The sequence below is a fragment of the Protopterus annectens genome, chromosome 9.part0 (genome assembly GCF_019279795.1).
Source record: "Protopterus annectens isolate FY-2018-M chromosome 9.part0, PAN1.0, whole genome shotgun sequence".
Lineage (NCBI taxonomy): Eukaryota > Metazoa > Chordata > Ceratodontiformes > Protopteridae > Protopterus > Protopterus annectens.
This window is the reverse complement of record NC_056743.1, coordinates 175877848-175902232: the sequence shown is the minus strand read 5'-3', so window position 1 is coordinate 175902232 and position 24385 is coordinate 175877848. Positions and strand designations below refer to the sequence as shown.

Genomic DNA, 24385 nt, shown 5'->3' with positions numbered 1-24385 from the left:
ACAAAGCTTTCAGACAATAAGTCCTTCTTCAGTGTTCACAAAAATTCACAGGAACAATGATCCTTTTATATAATAAAAGTCTCATCACATGACACAGCCCAAAACATCACTAATTTTTTTTTTTAATTAAAGCAACTCAATTTGAATAAATATCATAATAATAATATAACAGTTCTAGTTCTCTATCATATTTGTTGCTGTTTAGTTTTTAAAACTGGTTTAAATGTTACTTGCTTATTTAAACCAGAGTAAACAGCCTGTAACCGAATGATCCACTCATATTCCTTTGCATCTAATTTATTTAAACTGTAATGTAACATCTGATAGATTACTTGTTGTAAATTTATCGGATTACATATTAACAAAATGCTGAATTTTCCCTCGTCTCGTGGAATTAAATTTATACCAGCAAGAACTGACAACTTAGTGAATGCCATCACAGACTTGAAGGTATTCTCACGTAATTTGAATTTAAAAAATATTTTTAAAGATTGATACTTCTGTAACTAACCTATGTAAAAGAACAAGTAAATTTTTACCACTAAGTAATCCTATTGTAACTGTTTTTAATGACTTGTGTGAAAAACAGATTTGTGAACTATGACAGGAATTTAAGAAGTCATATAATCTCACGAATGAGGAATTTAATGCCCTTAAAACACTGCAAGATAATAATGATGTAGTAATTAAAGAAGCTGATAAAGGTGGTAGCATTGTTTTGATGAATACAAGTGACCACCTTGAGCCAATGAATGATTTAATTTCAGATGTGCAGACTTTTAAGTTGATTCATGATAAAGAAGTTAATGAAATCATTAGTAGGATTAATATGCCTATTTACGACTTACAGTTAATGAATGATATAGACATAGATATCTTTAACTTTTGACTGTACCATGTCCAACTATTCCAGCTCTCTATAGCCTACTGAAAATTCACAAATCTCAGACTAAACCTCTGACGGGACCTATTGTGTCTGGAAGGGGGTGGGGCAACGAGCCCTTGTCCGTTTATCTACAAAATGCATTAAAAGTGTTTTTAAAATCTGTACCTAGTTATATTAAAGATACTGGGGACTTTCTAACTCAGTTATATGGTTGGTATAACACTACCACTTAATCATTTTTTATTAGTGACCTTAGATATAAAATCACTTTTTACTGTTATCCCTAATAATTATGGGATTGAATGGATAAGGGAGATTCTTCAAGCATATGGTCAGTATTCAGATAGACAAATTGAGACATTTTGTGAATTGTTAGATTTGGTATTAGAAAACAATATTTTTAAACAAATATACCAGCAAATATCAGGTATAGCTATGGGTACTGCAATAGTGAATACCTATGCCAACCTAACTGTGTAAATGGGAAGAGGTTAATATATTTGGTGAAAATAACATATGCCTCTAAGGTTCTTTTTTATAAATGTTTTTTGGATAACATTTTTTTGGCTTGGCACAGTACTAGTGAAGAGCTTGATAATTTCTTTGTATATTTGAATGACAGTTGATTTTTTGAAATTTGAAATGAAGTATTCAGAGATTGAAATGCACTTTTTGGATGTTAGTTTACAAACAGAATATGGACTGGATACTTACATTCATAGAAAAGATGTGCATGTAAATAAATATTTGCACAAGAGTAGTATGCACACTAGGCACGCCTTTAAAGGCATTCCTAGGAGGCAATACCTATGAGCAAGTAGGCTGAACACTAGATCCGATGTTTGTTATAAACAGATGCAGGATATGACAGATGAACTTCTAAAGATAGGGTACAATTTTAGTGATTTAGAGGCGATTAGGAATGAGGTGATGGCAATAATTGATTCAGGAGCTAGACCGTATTTTTCTAGTTGTGATGGTACTAGCTCTGATGTCGTTTGTTCTGATTCAAAACACTCAGATATTTAATGACCTACAGTAGAGCCAGTAAACCTATTGATCAAATTATTAGGAATAACTGGCATATTTTGAAGGCCATACCTGGTCATGAGAAATGGCTCCCTAATAAACCTCTTTTTATGTATAGAAATTGTGATCATTTGAAGAAGTGTTTGTGTTATAAAGATTTTGCTTTTAATAATAGATATACTACTGTTTATAAAAAGAAAGGAACTTTTCTGTGTTATAATTGTTCTTGCATTACTCAATCTATTGAGTTTATACAACCTATAAATGGAAAGAAATTTACATTTTATTGCACAGCTACTTGTAACACTTCTTACGTGATTTATTTGGCTACCTGTCAGCAATGTTTATGTTTTTACATTGGGAACTCTACAAGAAGGTTACGTGATAGAATTATAGAGCATAGATCAGATATACGTAGAAGGGTTATTACCAATTCCCTGGCCCAACATATACAGGAAACGAATGACTCTCATCAATTTTTCTTTCGAGTTATGGACACTTTATCCCCAAATATTAGACGTGGTGATTTGGTTAATAAATTAGATACAAAGGAATATGAGTGGATCATTTGGTTACAGGCTGTTTACCCTGGTTTAAATAAGCAAGTAACATTAAAACCAGTTTTAAAAACTAAACAACAAATACGATAGAGAACTAGGAATGTTCTATTATTATTATATCCTTTATTATTTATTCAAATTGTGTTGCTTTAATTTTTAAAAAAAAAATTTTAAGTGATATTTTGTAATAGGTTTGGGCTGTGTCATGTGAAGAAACTTTTATTATATAAAAGGATCACTGCGCTCCTGTGAATTTTTGTGAACACTGAAGAATGACTTATTGTCCAAAAGCTTTGTTTTTATTCTCATTAAACTCGTTCAACGTTGTGGAGTTTGCTTTTTTCTTTTGCTATTTAGAATAATGTATTGACTCAAGAAGCAATTTCTCTTTAAGCACAAAAGATTTACATTAAAAATGGAGATGTGTCAAGGAGGTGGGGATTTAGTTAAATCAAAATTGCTCTGTCTCTCTTTAGATGTACCTGTAATACCCTAATTCAACATACTCAACAAATTAAATGACAAGCATAACCAGGGGCATCACACTCCATTGTATTTCATTAATATCAACACTAAAGTCACATCTGCTCCACTCAAAATCAAATACTGGTATTGGTGATGGTCTTTTCCACCTGTCATCAACAGCCTTAAAAACACAAAAGCTAAATTCTAATTAAATGATTAGCAGGCTTCTCAGACCTAAACAAAATACCTGGCTTAAACATTTTTTATTTCTTTGAGCTCCCTGCCAATTTAAAAAAAAAAAAAAAAAAAAAGAGGCAGATTAACTCCGTCATGCTTTAATAACTTCAGGCTATTCTGATACAATAATACACTAAGTTCTTCAGCAAAAAGAATGAACAGTCCTGGTAGCACAAAAGCCCATCACATTTGAACTGGAAGAGAAAAATCTGAACCTTTCAGCTTAACAGGACCATGAATAAAAAAGGTACAGAAAATGGATATATAAAACCTAAACTTTTTTATTTTCTCAGACAAGCATATGAAGTATGACAGAAACCAAATGTACACAGTAATTTTCCTTAAGCCTTTTTTATTACTGCTCCTTAAGGGACAGTTTTATAATACAGACAGATTCAAGTACTGCCATTTTAAGAGCCTCTACTTAAGAATGCTCTACATACAAATTTGTGTTTTTTTTTCATATCCTACACAAACAGGTATCTGCATGACAGGAACCAACTTAACAAGGATATTGAGGACCTTGTATATTTGCTACCATATGAAAATCATGAACAAAACTTCTCACCAAAAATACCTAAACCTTCACCTCCTCCTTACTTCAGGCCCACTCTCATTATACTTGCCAGAGGCGAAATCTGACAGAAACTTGTTTATACATACATCTCCTCCTATACAGGCAATAACGTCTCCTCTCCCAATAGTACCATGCTTTCTGAGTGGGGAACACGATGAATCTTCTGAACCCTCACCGACGACACTGTAGTTAATAAGGACTCAGGGAAACTCACTAGCACTGCCTTTACTTACCTCAAAACCTTTGACAAGGTTAATATCTTGTTCAATTCTGCTTTAATCACGCATGTGAATCAAAGCTGCTGACTAGTTTAAAAGTTACAAAGTCAAAGCAGTTACTTCTCTCCAACACCGCACCAATCCTTAACAATCAGAGATTTCTTCCCTCCTTTTCTATGTATTTATAAACAAAACCTCCCTACAAAATTCCTTGTGCTGCTCATGCTATACATTCTGAACACCGCAGTCTATGGAAGAAAAACTTCTACCATAAAAAAATCTCTCTGAAAAGTACATACAGCAACTGTCTACCTGTATTTAAAAAATGGGTCACAAAGACTTGCATTTTGGGTCTTATTTTAAAATGAATTTGGTCTCTACAATCTGACAAACCAAACTCTACAGAACAAAGTACCTGGAAACAAATGAAGCCTTTAAATAGCTAAAGCTATATAGTTAGATCACAGGCTAAACTTCAAACCTCCCCAAGAAGAAATTGCAACAAAAATTTCAGTAGAAACTTCAAGCATTACTTAGAAGAAACTAAGCAGAAAATTAACAGACTACTCTTCTGATTTTGGAAAATGCATTTTCATTCCCTACAGGGCAAAACAACTGTTGGTAAAGGAATTCTTCTAGGCCAACTTAAATATGGTGTCTTCCCCATTTCCATTTCCTACCTACAGGTAACATCTGAAAGGATGTGTGATTTCATTAGTGTTTCTGTGTGTCATTTGCAACGCTGCCATGTCCTTTCAAAACAAAAATATCTTGCCATCAAACAAAGAGAAACGTTACTCCATAGATCCCTACTATAAAAAATCTTCTTAAAATTGAGTCTTTCTTTCTTATGCAGTTAAGTGGTGATCAGTCTCACTCCACCAGCACCTCCCTTTGTGCCCCATAACAAACCACTTTGCAGAAATACCAGCTTTTCCATACTCATCCTCCAAACTACGGGAAGCTTCCCCCACCTTGACAAGCTGCAATTACTATTTAATGTTTCATAATGCCCTTACAAACTGTCTTACTGAAACTGCCAAATGACATCTTCCTCCTACACAATAAACACTTCCGTAACTACCAAGCATTTCAATAGTGTAAATTGTTCTATAATTTTAACAACATAGAAGTTCTTCATAATTAACATGCACAAGCTCACCTTTGTGCTGGGTCTCTGAATTTACAAAAGGACAAGTGCTCTACACCAATTAAATTCAAACAAATAAATATTTTTCTTCCTGTGGGTAGGATTTTGAATAGCTCCTTCAAGAACACAGACACACTCAGGTAGAGAGGGCTGGAAGCTAAATTATCTTTATCCTAAAAAGATGAACTGCAAAATTCTGCACGCATCAAAAAAGCAGCACAGTGAGAACACTGCAGAACACTTTTCACATTTTCCTGACTGGACATTAAAAAACTAATATCCTACATTCCAGATATTTACTTTACAAATAAAAAAGAAATCAGGCAGACTATCTCAAAGCTGAGTTAAACATAAAAGACAAATGACTAGAACCTTAAATCCACAAAAGTCTTAAGCCTGTAAATTATCTTTCTTCTCACCTTGAGAAACAAAGCTAAACAAGAATTTCGGCTGTAGTTTCCTGAGGAATATACAGGTGCCAGATTTCAAAAGTTTAGCAATTGCTATACCTTCAAGTTTCCATTATACATAACAAATTCTCCAAGAACTTTTACCCATAATAATACACAATTTCTACTCAATCACTGGCAGAGGAATTCAGTTTCAAGATTACAACTTCAAAAATAAGGATTTCTTAACTGAGAAGTTTCTCCTTTATATGACTCGCACAAAATGTAAAACTTCACTACAGATGTAATGAATTATTTGTTGACACATCAGCTAGGACTGACATCTCAGAAAACCAAAAGGCATTGCAGGGAGGGACATACACAGAGAAAATAGGTACTACTGAATATCCTTTACACCAGTGATACCTACAAGTTACAATAACAGCAATGTCAGGAAGGGTAGGAAATATGCATATATTATAAGCCATAGTAAGCCAGGATGACAAGGAGTAACATTTTACAAGGAGGTAGTGTTAAGTACACCAAATGTGTCTTCAATTTTGAGTACCAAAATGTAACTCACTTCATAAACATGATGTATACAAAGTCGTTCTGCTCTCAACAACTACGCAGAAAGGAACCTGTAGCATACCCGTATATGATGCACTATGCAGAACACTTGTTCATAACTGGAAGGCTAAACAAAAAAAAAACTCAGAAATGCAAACAGCTGGCAAAGATGTACAATAATCCAAGTGAATACTATGATGCATTAGATATCAAAGACAAATCAAGTGGACAAAATACAGCATAACAGGCACTCCAGGTTCAGGCCCATAATCACTCCAGCCCAAAACTGGTAAATCAGATAAATGTATGGTTATGTAGCTCAAGACGCATCAATTTCTTGTACCAGTTATAACCACAATCTCAGTATCCTTGAGTACATGAAGGATCTACGACACCACAACAATGAAAACTCAGTTTAGGCATTTTATAGAAGACATTAAACATATTTTACACAAGAAAAAATTGTGGTTGTTGAAGTATAAACCTGCACCCACCTAGATTAAACTGGATTTTTTATGACTACACGTGTACTGCTTTAATTCTTTTAATAGTCATGTGGCACAATTAGTCAATCATATAAGACATCAATTAAAGTTATTCAAACTGCAAGTTTTGAAGGAAATGTTTCCTGAGGTGCTAGGGGCATTAATACTTCTTTAAATAAAAGTTAACTAAATCTTCTGTCCATAATTCCTCCCGAATAATCGCCTTCACTCACTTATATAATCTTTATTGTATTGTCTTAGGATTTTATATTCACCATTTAATATCACTGACATTCAGTTTTCTATTACTCTTCTCATCTGGTTCTGTGTTGTAAAGTGGAGGAGTCCTAACTTCAAATGACCACCCCTGCCAGCAAACCCTCTCCCCGATGATGGAAAATGAATGGGCCAACTGTCTAGGGGGGAAACTGATTATCAGCAGACAGTTGAGATAAAAGTGCAATTTCTTTTTAATCTTCTTCCAATTCTTATACTTCACCTTGACTATCACATACACACATCCTTACTGGTACATCTTTTATGTAAGAATCTAAATGCTACTTCCCCAAACTTTCATAATATCCATAACCTGATCTTGTCCATGCCAGGCATAACAATCATCCTGGATTCCTTAGGTAGTCTAGCTATTACTGCTGTCCTCAACCTTTTGCTGTCGTCCCTCCCCAGCTCATCTCACTCTCCAGGTTTACAACATAACAGGTATCTGTCTCTCTCAAATTTTTCCCCAGGCCTCCACTGAAAATGGGCTTCTGACCCAGTGGACTTTCCCAGTCAACAAATGTCAATAAATAAATAATACCTTTCAACCAATTCAGGTTTTCAGGATCTATTGGACAACAATGCTGGTCTGAGGTACTCCACTCTAATCCAGTTTGTCTTTCTGAAACCTAGTGGTTAAGTAAGACAATGGTTCAGTTATACCATTCATCTTGCATCAGCTGTCTTCCTTGTCACTTCTGTCAGTAAGCAATTTTCAGGCTGTCTGTATTAAAGAGCTACTTACTCTTTTCAGGAATACAGGACAGATCTAAAAATCAAACCTTATTATCTGCCTAAAGTCATTTCAAAGTTTACTTGTAAAAGACTGTCCCACTTAGAGTACTTTCTAGAAAGAATCACATTATGAGAAGCTTTGCTAAACTAGTTAAATGTTTATAGACCTTTAAAGTACTGCTTAGACAAGGGTCCAGGATGTTAGACTTGAGCAATTCTATCTGCTCTTTCTTACATACAAAAGGGAACTACACCCCAGAAATGTATTTCCTTGGTAAGAAAAGTTTACTGGCATTTAAATCAGTCAACAAGTTCCTTCATTAGGCTGCTAAGAACACAAACATCCTAGAGTGCTACCACAAAGAACCAGCTATGTATTAAAATTTCCTGTTAATTTGCATTAACTTAAATTCTTATTTTTCATAACACAATTTTTGACTGTCCTTAAAAGACTGCAACTGCTTTACTTAGCTGATCTTTCCTAACAGTGTGATACTAGTGGCTACTGCAGGATGTTTGAATGTCACCAGACGCCTGTGAAAAGGGATACTTCATGGAATGAACAATTACAAACTTGGAAAATACATCAGCATGCTTCCTTCACAGGACTGATTGTGTACAATATATGTGATATTACCAGGTGATTGGCAAAATACAGCTTCAAATGCTACAGTCTAGATACTTTCCAGCATTCCAAGTGTTTGGGATTTTTATACAAGTCCTACGGAAAGTGTACCTCAAAGTAAGGAGGGTTAGTTAAACACACACAACTAACTCAAGACAGTTTTAGTCAGTATCCATATCTTCCCACAGCCTGTGGTAAAGGGTTTTTTTTTTTTTTTTTAAATCTCTGATGTCTATGCAATCTCCTTGCCCAGTCCAAGGCTCCAGCTCTAATGCCTTCTCAGTCTACTCAGTGGTCAGGCCGAGAAAGAACCAGGAATATGAGCGATCTTTACTTTTATTAATATGTCATCATAAATGTTGCAATGATCAACAGAGGAAGGGTGAGGATTCTCATCTAAAGTACTGGTTTAACAAACAATACACCAAGAAGCTCCACCCAGTAGAAGTGAGATGTTCACAATAAAAAGTCTACTGACTAATCTCCTCTCGAAGACCTGGAGTTATGCAAGTATGATTAAAAAAGAAGTTATGTACTCACCATAACGTTCCATCTGAGTAGGTAAACTTCATTTGTCCATCAACCTGTGGGTATCGGATCTGAGCTGGCAGCTTCAAACAGCTAAGATCCGAGCTCCAAGCCCCTCTCCCCCGCCCATAATCCCCTGCTATCCCTTCCTGACCTCAGATCGAGTTTGCTTAGCAACACAGAGCATTACAACACAAAAGATCACCTGCACATCATAACCTAGAGTTATCCGGGAATGAAGGGCAAGGAATCCTTTTAGTACACGCTATAGGTTAGGGGGATGGAGGGGGGGGGGTTGGTTGCTGACAAATGAAGTTTACCTACTCAGATGGAACGTTATGGTGAGTACATAACTTCTTTATCTGAAGTAGTTAACTTCATTTGTCCATCAATCTGTGGGACAGAGTCCCCAGCTACCCAATCCTTGGGAGGTCCTCATGGAAGGATATTCCGGAGCACTGCAGAGCCGAAGGATGCTCTCCCTCTGGAAATTATATCCAACTTGTAATGGTTAATGAAAGTATGAGATGATGCCCAAGTGGCTGCTGAACAAATGTCATCCAATGATACTCTGGACCAAAAGGCAGCAGAGGTGGAAATCGATAGAGTAGAGTGGGCGTGGACTCCGGGTTCAGGTCGGCCAGAACTCTTATATGCAAGAAGTATACATTGGGAGATCCATCTGGACAATGTAACTTTTGATACTGGTTTTCCCAAAGAAGGTTTAGCAAAGGATACAAAGTGTTGCTCAGATTTCCTGTGGTCAGCGGTCCTGTGCAAGTAGAACCTCAATTGCCTGTGTACGTCCAGAGAATGTAACTTGTATTCACCCTTGTTCTGATAATTTGGAAAGAATACTGGTAAATTAATAGATTGATTGATATTGGGCTCCGAAGCAACTTTGGGCAAAAAGGAGGGATTTGTCCTGAGAGAAACTCTCTCTTTATGGTAAACCAGGTATGGTGGTTTGGCGCAAAGGGCTTGAAGTTCCGAAACCCTTCTGGCCGAAGTGATGGCAATAAAGGCCATCTTCCAAGATAAGTATTTTAGATCCACCGAAGCTGCAGGCTCAAAGGGAGGAGCTGTCAGAGACTGAAGAACAAGAGTTAAATCCCATGGAGGAACTGCATGTTTAACTGAGGAAAGTGCCTTTTAAGAATGTCTTGCATAATTTGGAAGAGGCCAAGGGACCGAGATCACTTCCCACATGATAGTGGGAGATTGCGGCTAACTGGACTTTGACCGTAGAGGAGCTAGCACCCTGGTCGAATAAGATAGACAAAAATTCTAGCACTGCTGGTAACGGAGCTGTAAAGGGATCCAAGTTTCTGTGCTCTGCCCAAACTGAAAAGCGTTTCCATTTGCTATTATAAACCTTTCTCGTAGAAGGCTTGTGAGCGGCTACTAGAATAGCCTTAACAGAGGACAAGATACCGGGAGTCCTAGCTATTACTGGAACTGGATCAGCCAAGCTGTAAGCTTGAGGTTGTCCAGGTTCGGGGTTGTTAATCCTAGTGGGTGAGAGATCAGATACGGAGTGGGATCTAGAATCCATGGGGGATTCACTAGATGAGACCGTAGACAAGGAAACCACGCTTGACGAGGCCAGAATGGTGCTATGAGGATCACTCTGCTCCCCAACCGACAGGCTTTCTGCAATAATTTTAGCATTAGGGGAAGAGGTGGATAAGCATAAAGTAGACCGGATGGCCAAACATGCACCAGAGCGTCTCTGGGGGATTCCCTCGGTGGAGGGATTAGAGCGAAGTAGTAGCTGCACTTTGCGTTCGGAGATGCAAAGAGATCGCAGCAAGGCTGACCCCACTTGAAGATTTGCTTCGCTACTCTCGGGTTCAGAGACCACTCGTACGGTGAAAGGATGGTTCGACAGCCTGTCTGCCAAGATGTTCAACCGGCCCGGAATGTGCATCGCTATGAGAAAGCGGTTGGTGGAGATCGCCCATTCCCAAACTCTCATGGCCTCTCGACAAAGTGGGTAGGACCTGGTTCCCCCTTGCTTGTTGATATACCAGACTACTGACATGTTGTCTGTCTGAATTGCAAATGTCCCCAAGGGAAGAAGGGCTTGGAGTGCTTGCAACGCCAAAAGCACCGCTCTCATCTCTAGGACATTGATATGGAACAAGGTCTCTGAATGGGTCCACGTGCCTTGGACTGAGAAGCATCTGTGGTCACTGTGGTTAGAGGAGGGGACATAGAGAAGGGGCGCCCTTTCTGGAGGTCCAGGGACTGGAGCCACCAGAATAGGGCTTTCCTGCAAACCCTGCTGAGGGGTATGGGTGAACTCAGTGGATGTTGCAGGATGGACCACTGAACCTGCAAGGTCCATTCTAGTACCCTCATGTTCAAGCGCACTAAGGGTAGCAGGTTGATTGTTGCCGCCATGGAACGTAGAGCTCTCAGGACCAATTCCGCTGGAGGAGCCGGGGAGTGTAGAAGGGCCAGCACGTGGAGCTTTAGTGTTCGAAGCCGGTCTGGAGTTAAGAAGACTTGCAAAAGGTTTGTGTTTAATCTGGCCCCAATGAAGTCCAAAATCTGGGTTGGTTGAAGAGATTTTTTGATATTGATTGTGATTCCCAGTCGGGAGGCCAAGTGGAGGAAGTAATCTCTGGCTGAACACAGTAGATGCCTGGTGGGGGCGGTCAGGAGCCAGTCGTCCAGGTACGGAAAGACCTGTATTTCCTGGAGTCTCAGGTGGGCCGCTACAACTGCCAAGACTTTGGTGAACACCCTAGGGGCTGTGGTGAGACCAAAGGGAAGGACCCTGAACTGGTAGTGGCTGGCTCCTAGCCGGAAGCGGAGAAACCTTATGGATCGCCTGTACATCAAAATGTGGTAGTACACATCCTTGAGGTCTATACAGCACATCCAGTCGTTCTCCTGCAGGAGTGGGAGAATGGACTGAATGGTGACCATCCGGAACTTTTCTTTGGCCACTGACAGGTTTAGAAAGGACAAGTCGAGGATTGGTCTTAAGTCCCCCGTCTTTTTTGGCACCAAGAAGAACCCGCAGTAAAAGCCTGATCCAGATTGTTCTGGGGGGACGTGCTGGATTGCTCTTTTTTCTAGCAGCTGGAGTATTTCTGCGGCTGCTGCCTCCCTTTGATTGGGTGGAACATGGGGAGGCTCCGGGGTGGGATTGAGAAAGGGGATCTTGTAACCTCTGGATAGGATTCAAAGCACCCAGCAATCTGTTGTGATGGACTTCCAAACTGCTAGGTGCCTCGAGAAGTGCCCCCCGACTGCCTCCAGATGGAGCAGTCGGGTAACCCTTCAGGGTTGCTGTGCGGGCCGATCAGAAAATGGTTCTCTCGACCCGAAATTCTTCGGTCCCCCTCTGCCTCTGGGCCGGCGTCCACCCTGTCCTCCTCTGCCTCTGAAGGACGAGGGGTCCAGAGCGAAATGGGACTGTTGAGACTTCCGGAACCACATCTTCTTCTGTCCCTTTTGGTTCCTAGAGAAGGACCTCTGGGGAATCGAGAAGCGAACTCCGACGGCAGACATCTTCCCGTCTTTCTCGCTCTGGACCAGCGTGTCACGTACAGTCTTGCTAAATGGCAAAGAACCATCAAATGGGGCATTAGCGAAGGACGCCTTGAAGGGTTCTGCAAAATCGCAATGGCGGAGCCAAGCATGCCGTCGTAAGACAATGCCCGCTCCGCTAGCTCTAGCGGCTCCTTAAGTAGCATGGGAGAGGAGCCGCATAGAGGTGTTCATAATGGATTTGAGAGTGGCCATTTGGGTTGAGAATACCTTCTTATCCTCGGCCGACATGGACTCTGGGGGCGACCCGGCGTATTCTTTGATGAGATCCTGCTGGAGTCGTATCACGTGTGCCATATAATTTAGCGACCTTACAGAGAAGGTGGCTGAAGCGAACATCCACTTCCCCAGGCGGTCCATCATCCGAGACTCCTTGTCTGGAGGATGGATCGAGGAACTCTCCTGGGCTAGTTCCTTTCTGGTGGCGGCCGCCACCAACATGGCATCTACAGGAGCACCCTGGCTCCAACACGTCCTACCAGAAGGGGGGCTGAGGATTTTATCTGGTCTCTTTGGAATGGGATCCACAGTGTCCGGTTACTTCCATGCCCTGGTAGTAATCAGATCTACCAGGGGGTCGGTGGGAGGGGACACCCAAGAGGTAGATGGGCCTGCGTCAAACGCCTCCAGAAACACAGACTCATCAGAGGAAGGTTTTAGGGCTGACCACCCCCCTCTAATTCAAAGCATTTCCATGATGTCTCCGAAGGATACGTCTTCGGGAGGTGACCTTGGGGAACCTTCCCCTTCCTCTAAGTCTGTGTCTTCTGTCATGGACTCAGGCGAGTCCAAGTGCCTCCTCTTGCACTTACATTTGTAAGGAACCTCCTCGGGGGGGGGGGGGGGGCTGTCCGAAGAGGCTTCAAGAACCACATCCTGTTCCTCCAAGGGAACAATCTGGGACATAGGCGTAGGCTGTCCCTGGGGCCGGGTGATGGAAAGTAGGCCCGTCTGAGAGGGAGTGCAGGGTGGAACCATAGCAGGAGCCTGGGGCCTTGAATCCCTCGACAATACCCTCTCCACGACATCGAATGCCGAAGGAGAACTGCTGTCTCTGGGATCAGAGAGCAGCCCCCTCGGATCCAATGTGTGGATCAGAGCCGGCGCCGAAGCAATCGGATCCGAAGGGCCAGTATTCTCCGACCGAGATGGAGCTAAAGACACACTGACACCTCCAGATCAGAAGCTCAGCTCTCAGCTCCGAGAGCTCGGATCCGAAAACGGACCCGACAAACTCAAGGGTGCAGTCGGCGCTGAAGTACGAGGTACTATTGGCGCCGACACTCCCCCGGCTCCCATGTTACCCGGCTCCGAAGGCTCAGAGACCCAGAACTGGGTCAGAGAAGGAACAATCGGGGTGAAAAAGGGGGTCGAGCTCCCCCCCCCGGGGGGGGCAGGAGCACTCCCATCTGCAGCTGGGCCCGGAGGAACCTACGCATCATCCGGTCCATGTCTGCATCGGACAAGCTTCAGGTTGACCTAGAGGAGGTCACCGAGGCGGGCCGGGAGTGCCGCCTCAATGACCTCGAAGGCGGCCGGGTCTCCTCCTCCTCCTCCAGTTCCGGGGAAAAGCGGGGTGAATGGAGCCGGGAAGGCGAAGGCCCGGAGGCCCTGGGAGAAGCTGCTTGCTTGGCCGGCGGGGCCGAGGAGGAAGACTCGGCCCGCCACTTGTGGTGCTTCTCTTTTCTCCTCTCTCTCCTTGCTTCCCTCTTCTCCTGGCCGGAAGTGGGAGGGTGAGTCCCAGCCAGGGGAGCAGGGATGGAAGATGGCACTGCCGCAGCAGGTGCCACGGAGGGAGAGGAGGACGAAGTAGAGTCTGGGGGCAACAGTCCCACCAGAATCAACTTCGACCTCCTGTCCCTCAAAGCCCTGGGGTTGAAGGCTGCACAAATAGTGCAGCCTGAGGAGAGGTGGTCAACCCCAAGGCAGATAACACACTGAGTGTGGCCATCCGCTGGGGACAGCTTATGGCCACACTTGCTGCATTTAGAAAAGAAGGCTTTAGGGGCTCAGACATGACTAATGACAAGATTACACTAGGCCCAAAGACAAACACGCCTTCACACACACGGGGGGGTAATTTAACTAAAAATTAACTACAAAAAACAGTTAACAATTAGAAACTAACTAAGGAGTAACACACACAGATTTTACTGTTATAACAGAAAAAGAAAAGGATTTTTCTCACAAAAACGATCTACTCCCATGCCTGGAACTCGTTCAGAGCTGCTGACTGAACCGCGGCAAACAAGATCTGGGGTCAGGAAGGGCTAGCAGGGGATTATGGGCAAGGGGGAGGAGCTTGGAGCTCGGATCTTAGCTGTTTGAAGCTGCCGGCTCAGATCAGATACCCACAGGTTGATGGACAAATGAAGTTAACTACTTCAGATATAATTTTAGTGTTCCATTAACTACATTAGAAGTTCAAAGTACATATATGTCCACATACACAGGACAAGTTCTAGGCATATAGATGAAAGGAACACAGACTTGGAAGCAAATATAATTTCTGTGCCAGTAAGCAAAGTTTTGTCAGACAGACTAAACTGGAAGGAGCAAGTTCCAGAAGGCTTTATCATAACTGTCTTACATGGAAATGAGGAATTTTGGAATTCAGACTGCCTGAATACCATAAAATATAATATCTGGCAGTGTGGATGAAATTTCTACTCTGTAGAACTTGCATTTTCACTATATTTAATACTACTATGAATGCAGGTATTCTTTCATCAGTACTGTATTCACTATTTTATTTCTAAACAATATAAAATTTATACTGGAATAACACTAATTATTATAAATGTGACTGTGACTACAGTATTTCACAATTTTAATTCTTGAAAAAGGAATGTAATTTATTAATATTAAAGCAATCACCTTAATTAGAATCTCCTCTAATCTTATTAATTAAAAGTTCTTCTGAAGTTCTTCTGAAGATGGGGCATCACAGCAACTATTAAAAACAGAAGTCCCATAAGGGGACCTATTACTCAGTATTGCACAGTCTGCCAGCAGAAACTTTGGGAATCAGACTTAGAACACAGAATGAAACTCATTAGCAGCTAATAGTCTTAGCATCTGAGCTAAATTAACAGACTTAGCGATCGATTTTGCCAGGACTTTAGGTTGGGAGGGTGGCCTAATGGTTAAGGTGTTTACCTTACAAACACAAGGTGCAGGGTTCGATTCTCACAAGGGATAATTGGCTAGGCTTAAAATGGCTCACAAGGGCAATTAGCTTAGTACTAATCTATGAACCTATAACGGACTTACTCAACCAATAAATGGGTCATCTGGTTCTGGCTTTGAGGTTGATAAGACACTTGATTCATATATAAACCTGTTCTGAACTGTACATACAATCAATTTTGTCACAGATGATAAATTTGTACAACAATGTCTCTTATATGACTTCTTTCTTTGCTCCACATCTGTTGGATCTCCAAAAATGCACCACACTTAATTGACGCACATCAACTTACTTATCTGGATCAGAAAACACATGTGGATAACAAGGCTATCACTGTAAATGGACACCAAGGACAAATGCTGTTATCATGGAAAACATAGGACTACGTAACAAATAGGTTTAAGGCTGAAACATGCAGGGTTACTACAAGATCAGCTTTTAAATCCATGCCACCGTCTACACAGAAGAGGCCTGCATACAAGTCATGAACTGCAACACAAAGCAGAAGGTAAAACAAAGTACTGGACTCAAAGTGGGAAGTTCAAAAAAAGTGCACCATATCACACACCACTGCTTCTGCAGTGGGTAGTTATGAGTTTCAGGAAGGACTGAACCAAACAGATGGAGACTTAGGAGGCATTAGCAGGAAGATAGATTCACCTCCAAAATGCAGCCGTCCCTACAACAGACTAAAACATTGGCCAAATGAAGCCCAGTGATGCAGACGAAGGGCGATTATATATGAAAGAGAATTCTAGAAAGCAGAGCTCTAGAGTCTGAAGACTGAATTCCATTTGATGACTTGGCTTTCACGCAATGAAGTTCCCTGGAGTATTTCAATAAACCTTCAATGAAGGCTACTGAAACTGCATGGATTCAAATGAAAATGCTTGCTTGTTTTTCTAGGATCTGAACATATTTTCTGACATTTCACAAATTTAAGCACAGCCTGGCTGAAAGACTAATCTGCCAAGTTAATGCATGGTAACCATTTAAACTTCTGAAACACTTTAGTGACAGTCACTGAATAGAGAGACTGAATGAGCAAAAATGGACTTGTATACCAAGTCTGAGATTGTCATTTCACTTAAGTATTCCATTTTCTCTAAGATTTGGTGATCAGAGAATACACCTGTATGCATTTGGGGAGTGTGTGTGGCTCGTCTCCCACACTGAAGGCTGTTGGGGGGGAGGTGCCTCTTGTAAAACACCATTTTAAAGAGCAGTGATGTTTGATACTCCTTGATCTCCTGTACTTTCTTACTTTACTTCTCATAATTCCAGGGTTTACACTTAATCTGAGTTAAAACAGAGAGCCAAAAGCATGTTTTTTTTTGCACAGGCTGTTAAGTTCTAAGGTACTGCAGCTTACATGTTCTCACATCTGAAGCACAAGTCTCAAATGATCCTGATGTTTACTCACATTTTGCCCTATCGTAAAGATGCCTGATTTTCTGCTAAACTAGTGGGTTACAAGTCAGTAACACCAGACCTGAGGTTCATACTTCTTATTGTTTACAAAATGCATGTTTAGGCAAACCTGTTCTATCAACTTAGATGAATTACAGTAATTCAAAATTGTCACTGATTTTAGACTTTGTTCCCATTATCTTGGCCATATCCATAATTCTTGAGCAGAATTGAGAAGTGTGACCTGAAGATATGCCTTCATTTGGATTTTAGGGGGAATTTTTGAAAGTTAAACACTGAAAAGAATCCAATCATTGGGAGTTTGATCTTGAACACAATCCTAAAATAAGATTTAACAATAATAAAAGCAACTTTCTTTTCTATCAATGTGCTCCTTCACAAACTTACTACTAATGAACAAGAAAGCTGTCCAATAGCAGATCACTTATGAGTAAGTCTACCTTAGAGTGTGTATATCTGCTTGTCTTAGAAATGGACAGTTGAAAAAGCTGTCCATAAATCTGAACAATCAACCCATTTTGATTAGTACCTTTCAAAATAATCTATCCAGTACTTCAGATTGCCATAATCCAAACATAAGTGTGGCATCAAACTCACTGCAACACATCACCAAATAAAAGTACTTCCCAAATATTCTCAGGAAATGAACATGGTGACAGGTTCTGATGGCAAATCATTAATAGCTTTTAGCATGCCAAATATTAATTTCAAACTGTAGTTATAAAGAACTTGCTGTGTATTTGTATACATTTTTCTATTTACAGGTTGGTAGTCTATTCCAGTTTAAGTAGTTTTAAGTCAGTGTGGCTAACACAACTTCAAAACAGACAAAATATTTTCAAGACAGTTAATACAGTTCAGAATGAAATAAGACAAAGCAACATAAAGACAAAACCTTTACAACAGTCATGGTGATACCAGCTTCCAACCTAGACTGTGTGCAAAACAGTAGTAAAAGCATTGTTAATATACAGGATAATGAAAACAAAATGATAAGCGAAAAATACATATATATTGACACTAAGGACATTAAAACAGAAAACACTGACATCTTCATTTAAACAATACCTGTTGTGAAAAACTGCATAAAATACAAAACTTGCAATGTGACATCAAATTGTATAAGTTAGAAAAAAAAAAAAAAAGAAAACAAGTCATATCAAGAACCAATAACAGACCAAGCAACAAAGGATCAGTAAATGTACAAAAACCTGATCACTGAAAAAATGGAAGTTGTATTTTTTGTTTGTTTAAAATATAAAAAGTTAATATAAATAACAGTTGTACATGGTAGTGAACAAACTACAATGCTAAACATATGGCTCATACTTAAATGCTAATTTTAGGAATAAATATTAACAGCGTGCACATTTTGCATAGGACTGGATATTTCCAAATGCAGCAAGACGACAAGGGTAAACAACACATATGCAAAAATGAAACAGAAACTGAAGTGGGTAAAAGAGGTACAATGTAAATCACTGTCATGCTCAGTAAAATACACTTTCAAGTGTATCTTGAAAATGCTTCTTGTGATTTTACATTTCTGTGAAGTTTGGTTTTAAGAACTCAGGCTACTTACTACAAAAGATGGCTTCACTAGAATGAAAGAAGCATGACTTGAAACAGATAAGCAGTACAAGTAAATAAAACCCTTATCGACAGTTTGCGATAAACACTGCATTGAGGGCTCCACGCTCTTCTACTTCAGCAAAATGCACAAAAGTCAGACATCTAGTGAACTAAGACAAACCCCTTACTCAGATAAGCAATACCTCACAAGAAGGAAAATCGTGCAACTGGCTGCTGCTGCTTGCTACTCGGTTAGGCTTACTGTTCTCACACAGGGTGGGGGTTCAATTCATACTCCTCTACTACTGCTAGAGGAAGACATAACACCTACCCCATTCTGTGACAGAGTATTACATGAACATTTAAGCTATATAAAGAAATTTTAGAGGGAAAAAGTTGCAGCTAATTTAGAACTGATAAAACATATTTCTTGAGACCGTCCTTCCTTGTCAGTGCAGTGGTTGAAATTTCAGTCTATAATGCCATTAATGTAGGCTCAGCAACAAATCCAAGTATCCAGATGGCCAGGTAAAATGAAAAGAATATGGCGTCCTGCCATATATTTTCCCCTTCCCTAGAGAATCTAGAGGATTCATTATACCCCCAAACGACATCTAAGAAAACAGCAGATCTATAAACCTGCAGATACTGAAAATAGGAAGAAAGGCCCTTGAAAAGTAGGTACATCTAAGTCACAACTCTGGGTATCTAACTAGCATAAAATTTGAATATCAAATAGCACATAACTCTTCCTATATGCTGTAGAAATGCATAATATTCCGAAACATAACAAAAGTGATGGAAAAATATAAGCTCAGTATCAAAGGCAGTGTAAAATCTTTATAGACTTTATTGAACGCTACTGCAAAATTGTATTACACAAGGTTATTTACCTTCTGCTTTTGAAAAAGAGAGATGTAAGATGTGTGTTCTCTTTAAATTACTGATATACTAGTACGTTGGTCATGTAGTGTGGTTTTCTGTACACCAGACAACTTAAAAAAAAATCACGACTGATTGGGGGGGGGGGGGGGGATTCAGAAAATTGGACGAAGGAGCAAATCAAGCCTGAAAATCGGGACATACCTTCAAATACAAGAACATAATACACACATGTAAATTGGAGCTGAAAGTAGGAATGTTCCTCCAAAACAGATACAGGTGAAAGGTCTGACAGTGAATGAGAGAGGTGTCACAGTTTTGTACAGAGGAATATAGATTGCACTGATGCTGCAGCAACACTGTCTATTCTAATTAAAAAAAATAGGACTTCATAACACTGCCATAATCCACATTTTATAGGGTTAGCACAATATTTTACCGTCAGTGAAGCAAGCATATAGATAAGGGAGTCAGAACTGGCTTATAGATGTATTTTCATGGAATCCAGGACAGCCACTAGGGATACAAGAAATAAATGTAGGATTTATTTCAGGTGAGCCAAAACAGCACTGCATGTACTTTACAATTTAATGACTTACTGCATATCTTCAGCTCATCCTTTGCATTTCTTGTTGCAGTTCATCAGTGACTCTCAAAAATAATTCAAAGCACAAGACTTTTTGTCTTTTGACTTTTGCATTGTGTAATGTGTCTGTATCAAACTGCAACAACTGAAGGTGTCACATTACAACAGTAGTGGGTCTGTTCAGTAGAGATCATATTGAGACGGGTTTGATGTAGGTTTCCTAAGAAATGACTAACACAAGGTGTTTTGAAAATCTCATGGGAAGTAAACAGTAGATACTTTTCTAATTAAAACACTACAACCCTTGAAATACAGATGGCATGATTAAAATCAAGAAATGATGGGAAGGATGCTAGTCAATAACCCACAATAAGTGAATTCAGAATAAGACTTCTGCATACATGGTCACTACAAACCTGTCTTTTACTGAACCAGAGTGGAAAGCCCTGCAACCTCCCCCCAGACTCTTACAATAACTGTTTTGGCCCCCTCACACTTATGTATAGGCACTGCAAATGACAGTTCATGTAATTCACCATGTACCACACTAGAAAGGCATATACCTCTCAAACTAGACAACAAACAAGAAATCTGGAGAAAGCCTAAAATAACAGGGGTACAAAGGCTCAAAAATAGGGAAAGATTTTGAATATTGCTCTTATAAACTTAAAAAAAAATATTAGACTAACGAGACTTGTGTTAGCATGTAATTTCTGAAGAATATGAAGTCTGAAACTGAAATGTTTATTATTTAGTGACTTCAGTCCTCAATGATTTGCCAGAAAAACAAAAAGATTATGAGAAACTGACCAAAAATATGAGACAAAACTCTGGAAATTCTATAAAACATCTGGACACTTGAGAGGTATGGTCTGTTTTTGTTCTGATTATTCAAGACAGTCAAGTGAAAGTAGAGGGGCAAGCAGGAACTGTGCAGAGGAAGTAACAGTGGACAGCTAATCTTGGAGACAGAACTATGAATAAAAATCTGACACCCAGTAAGAAGCAGTTATCACGAAACACATTAATTTTTATTAACTCTAAGGTATACAGTATTCTCTAGAGAGGTCAGTGCCTACTGAAACCCACAGATAATCCTGGAACAGGAATTTAAAATATAATTAACTCAAAAGGGGCCCGCAATAACTCTCAATTAAATATTTGTTACTGAATTTAACTAAGCAATATCCACTCTTACATGCAAGCTAGATGTGCTGTACTCAAGTTTTGTGATGGTGGGAGCTTTTCTTTTACTACACATGGACAACAGGAAACAAAGGGGAGGGTCTTTGTAATTGCTATACTGCACTACTACATTGGAAACTAAAGAAAACCCACAGTCTTACATAGTGTACAAATAACAGGGCAAATTTATTCATGGACAGACAAACGGGTAGCATGATCGACTGACTTAGGGAAGTAGTATTTCACAGTGTCAGTGGTACTTTGCTGTCACTGTTTTAGCCCCTCCCCCCAAATTTAGACGCATTTTACAAAAGGTAAAGTTGCATTTGTACCCAGTGGCATGACATCTTCTTGAGAAATCTGCTAGAAAATGTTGGTTTTATTGTTAAGGCCCTACAATGCCGTTAGGCTGTTTTTTTGTCATCAGTTCACAATATAGGCATGAGGCATATGTTATGGAAAACAAACTCAAAAATCATCTAAAGCACATGCTTAGCATGTTTCACTGACATAAGAACTAAAAATACTTATTTAATATAGGTATTTGCTGTAATTCTTAATATGATAGCAAAACATATACTGTATATAAAGTTAAGACAAATCTGTAGAATTCACCCTCTGGGTCTCTTCCTTGGATTCTGGATTGTACAGTACCTAGCTGATTGTAAGTTTCACTACTTAATTTTTTGTCCATCTTTAGGTGGCTGATTTTTTGATCTACTGGCTATTCATTTCAGGGGCAAAGCTCAGTTTTGATCTCATCATTTATTTTGTTTTTTTTTTGTTACCTTTTCAGGTAGTACATTCAATTACACATCTATATAAATATTTTTGTGTAACTGAAGTTTCATTTTTGTTGTTCAGATCAAAAGCTGTTCAACTTCCATTTACACTCTGTCTCCATATGTACCATCTATAGCTAAAGACAAACACTGGAGGACATGGCCAGGCAAACAAAATAACCACAAAACTGCTCTTCCCCTACATCTTCAATTAAATATCTGTACCGTGCTACAAAACATGAGACATACAGGATGTAGCTGCTCAACACAGCACTACTAATGAAATGGGGAGCATGCATCATAAATTTATGCCCTGATCCACCCATACCCATGACACACTGCAAAGGCTGCCCAAGTACTAATAATGGCCCCTTTCCCAAATTAAACTGTAACCACAGCCCACAAATTTTTGAACCTGCTCTGGCAGAGCTGGATATGGCTGGACAGAAAAGCTGTTTATTTTTTGGATATTTTTTCAGATGTTAAATACAAAAGGTCTACTAACTGTGGCAGCACAATGACCACAGCATAATTTTCTTGCCCTTTGAAATGTACAGTACCACCAGACTATTGCTTTTATACTGTAACCACAAGGTGCTCCATGTTTGTCTAGACATTCCTATCCAAAAGATACATACATACTGCAAAGAATGATACAAGTCCTGAAAAAGAAGCATAATTGAAACATCTGGGGGAACATGGGTATAACTCAGCACTAATTTGAAGAGAAAAAGACTTCAGATGCTGTTACATCTTTTTAATCTGATCAAAAAATGTAAAATACTGGGAACAGTACACCTACAACATGTTATGTGAAGACTGGGTTGGACAAAAACAAAAGTTCAACAGCTGACAAGAAAGTGGAAGTAAATTGTCTGTCAGTAAATCTGAGAACATAATATTAATAGGTACTAAAGACTTAAGCTTGCAAATTTGAACTCTAAATGGAGTAAACCAGTAAAGAATATGTTTTTAAGAATATTCTCTACAATTCCCAAGAGCAAAACTTAAATGCCAGTAATGCAGTAGCCTGAAAAAAAGAAAAAACACAATTAAACTAAGTGCTATAAAGTGACTGTCACAGAACGGGGTAGGTTTTTGATTATGATACAGTATTGCCATGTACTGATTCCCACAAGAAGAGCACTTGGAACCCAACACCAAATACACCATGTGATAAACTAAAAAAATAGAATTTATCAGATGAACATTTAGGAAGAGTTTTCATTTAGTGTGTTCATTTTACTTCAGTTTGAGTTTTTTCCTTAAAAAAATCTTAACACTGCATACAGAACACGGGAATCTGAAATGTGAAAATGGTACTTATAGTAGTAAAAACACTGCACATGCATGCTATCCATGCAAAACAAACGCATGAAAACAATCCATGATTCTGCCAGTAACCAGCTGGTCTACACTCTTTAGTCTGTATAAAAGATTGCACATTTTATCAGCCTTATTCACAAAAGATAACTGTATTAGATGCATACTCTAAGGTAGTACAGATAAAAGTCTAAAACAAGGAAAACAAAACCACAAGCAGGAGTTCACAGGAGCCATGCAGTACTATGGGAGTTTTACAAATAACATTTTTTCATGCTATAAAAATATACTGGTATAAATAACTCTTGGAAGTCTGAAATAACTGCATTAGTTTTATGTTAATACAGAAAGCCCATAATTATAGAAAGCAAGTTAGATGTAAAATATACAGCATATTCCTGTACAATGAACAATAATGCAATATAAACCTTTTTACAAATGTTTTCTTCCATGGCATTTCTCAATACAGGCACAAAAGGCATGCCTTTTCTGTGGCTTTGTTTCTTCTTTGGAAAATTACCCAATGAAATGTGCTTTCAGAACAAGAACTACACCATTCTACTAGCCATCATAAATTTGATGTTGCAGACAAAAGTCAATCGTACTTTACGTATTTCCTGTCACACATTTGAGTCTTCATCTGTGATGCTGACAGTGGGAGAGCGGGTAGAAAGGTCTTTAAACATCTCATCTTCTTTCAACATGTGCTGTGAAGAGAGGAAAAGTAAAGGTTAATGATGTGACTATCACAAAAGACACTTGTGAGAGGGTACTTACTATAACCACAGACAGTGGAACTGAAGATCGTGCGGCAGTGCATTCGCTTGAACGAGGTAGACAGCTGGATGTCAATCGTCCAAGCCAGGTTTGAAAAGTAGTCAGATGCCCTCAACAGGTAGGTTATATATCCCCTGCCATTACTGACTGCATGAAATGTTACAGTAAAGCCAAGCTACACACTTCTCTCCAAATTCCATTCTTTCTTTTGACATGAGAAATGGAGTTTGCATGCAGACTAATTTGTTCAGAGTCACCTCTGAATGTCTTAAGGATTGATTTTGTGTGTGTGTGTGTGTGGGGGTAAGAAGGTACACGTTAGGATTACAGTTTAGTAAAGTTAGGTAGGGAAGAAAGGGT

General features: G+C 39.5%; 1 protein-coding gene across 1 annotated transcript in view; it reads right to left on the bottom strand.

The window, feature by feature from the left end:
* Window positions 1-17638: 17638 nt before the first annotated feature.
* PPFIBP1 (PPFIA binding protein 1) overlaps window positions 17639-24385 on the bottom strand; it is a 2404664-nt gene continuing 2397917 nt past the window's right edge. Inside the window, exon 27 of the mRNA XM_044082713.1 lies at window positions 17639-23955. Within this exon, the coding sequence (XP_043938648.1) occupies window positions 23869-23955 (87 nt within the window). The 3' untranslated portion in view covers window positions 17639-23868. The remainder of the gene's footprint in view (window positions 23956-24385) is intronic.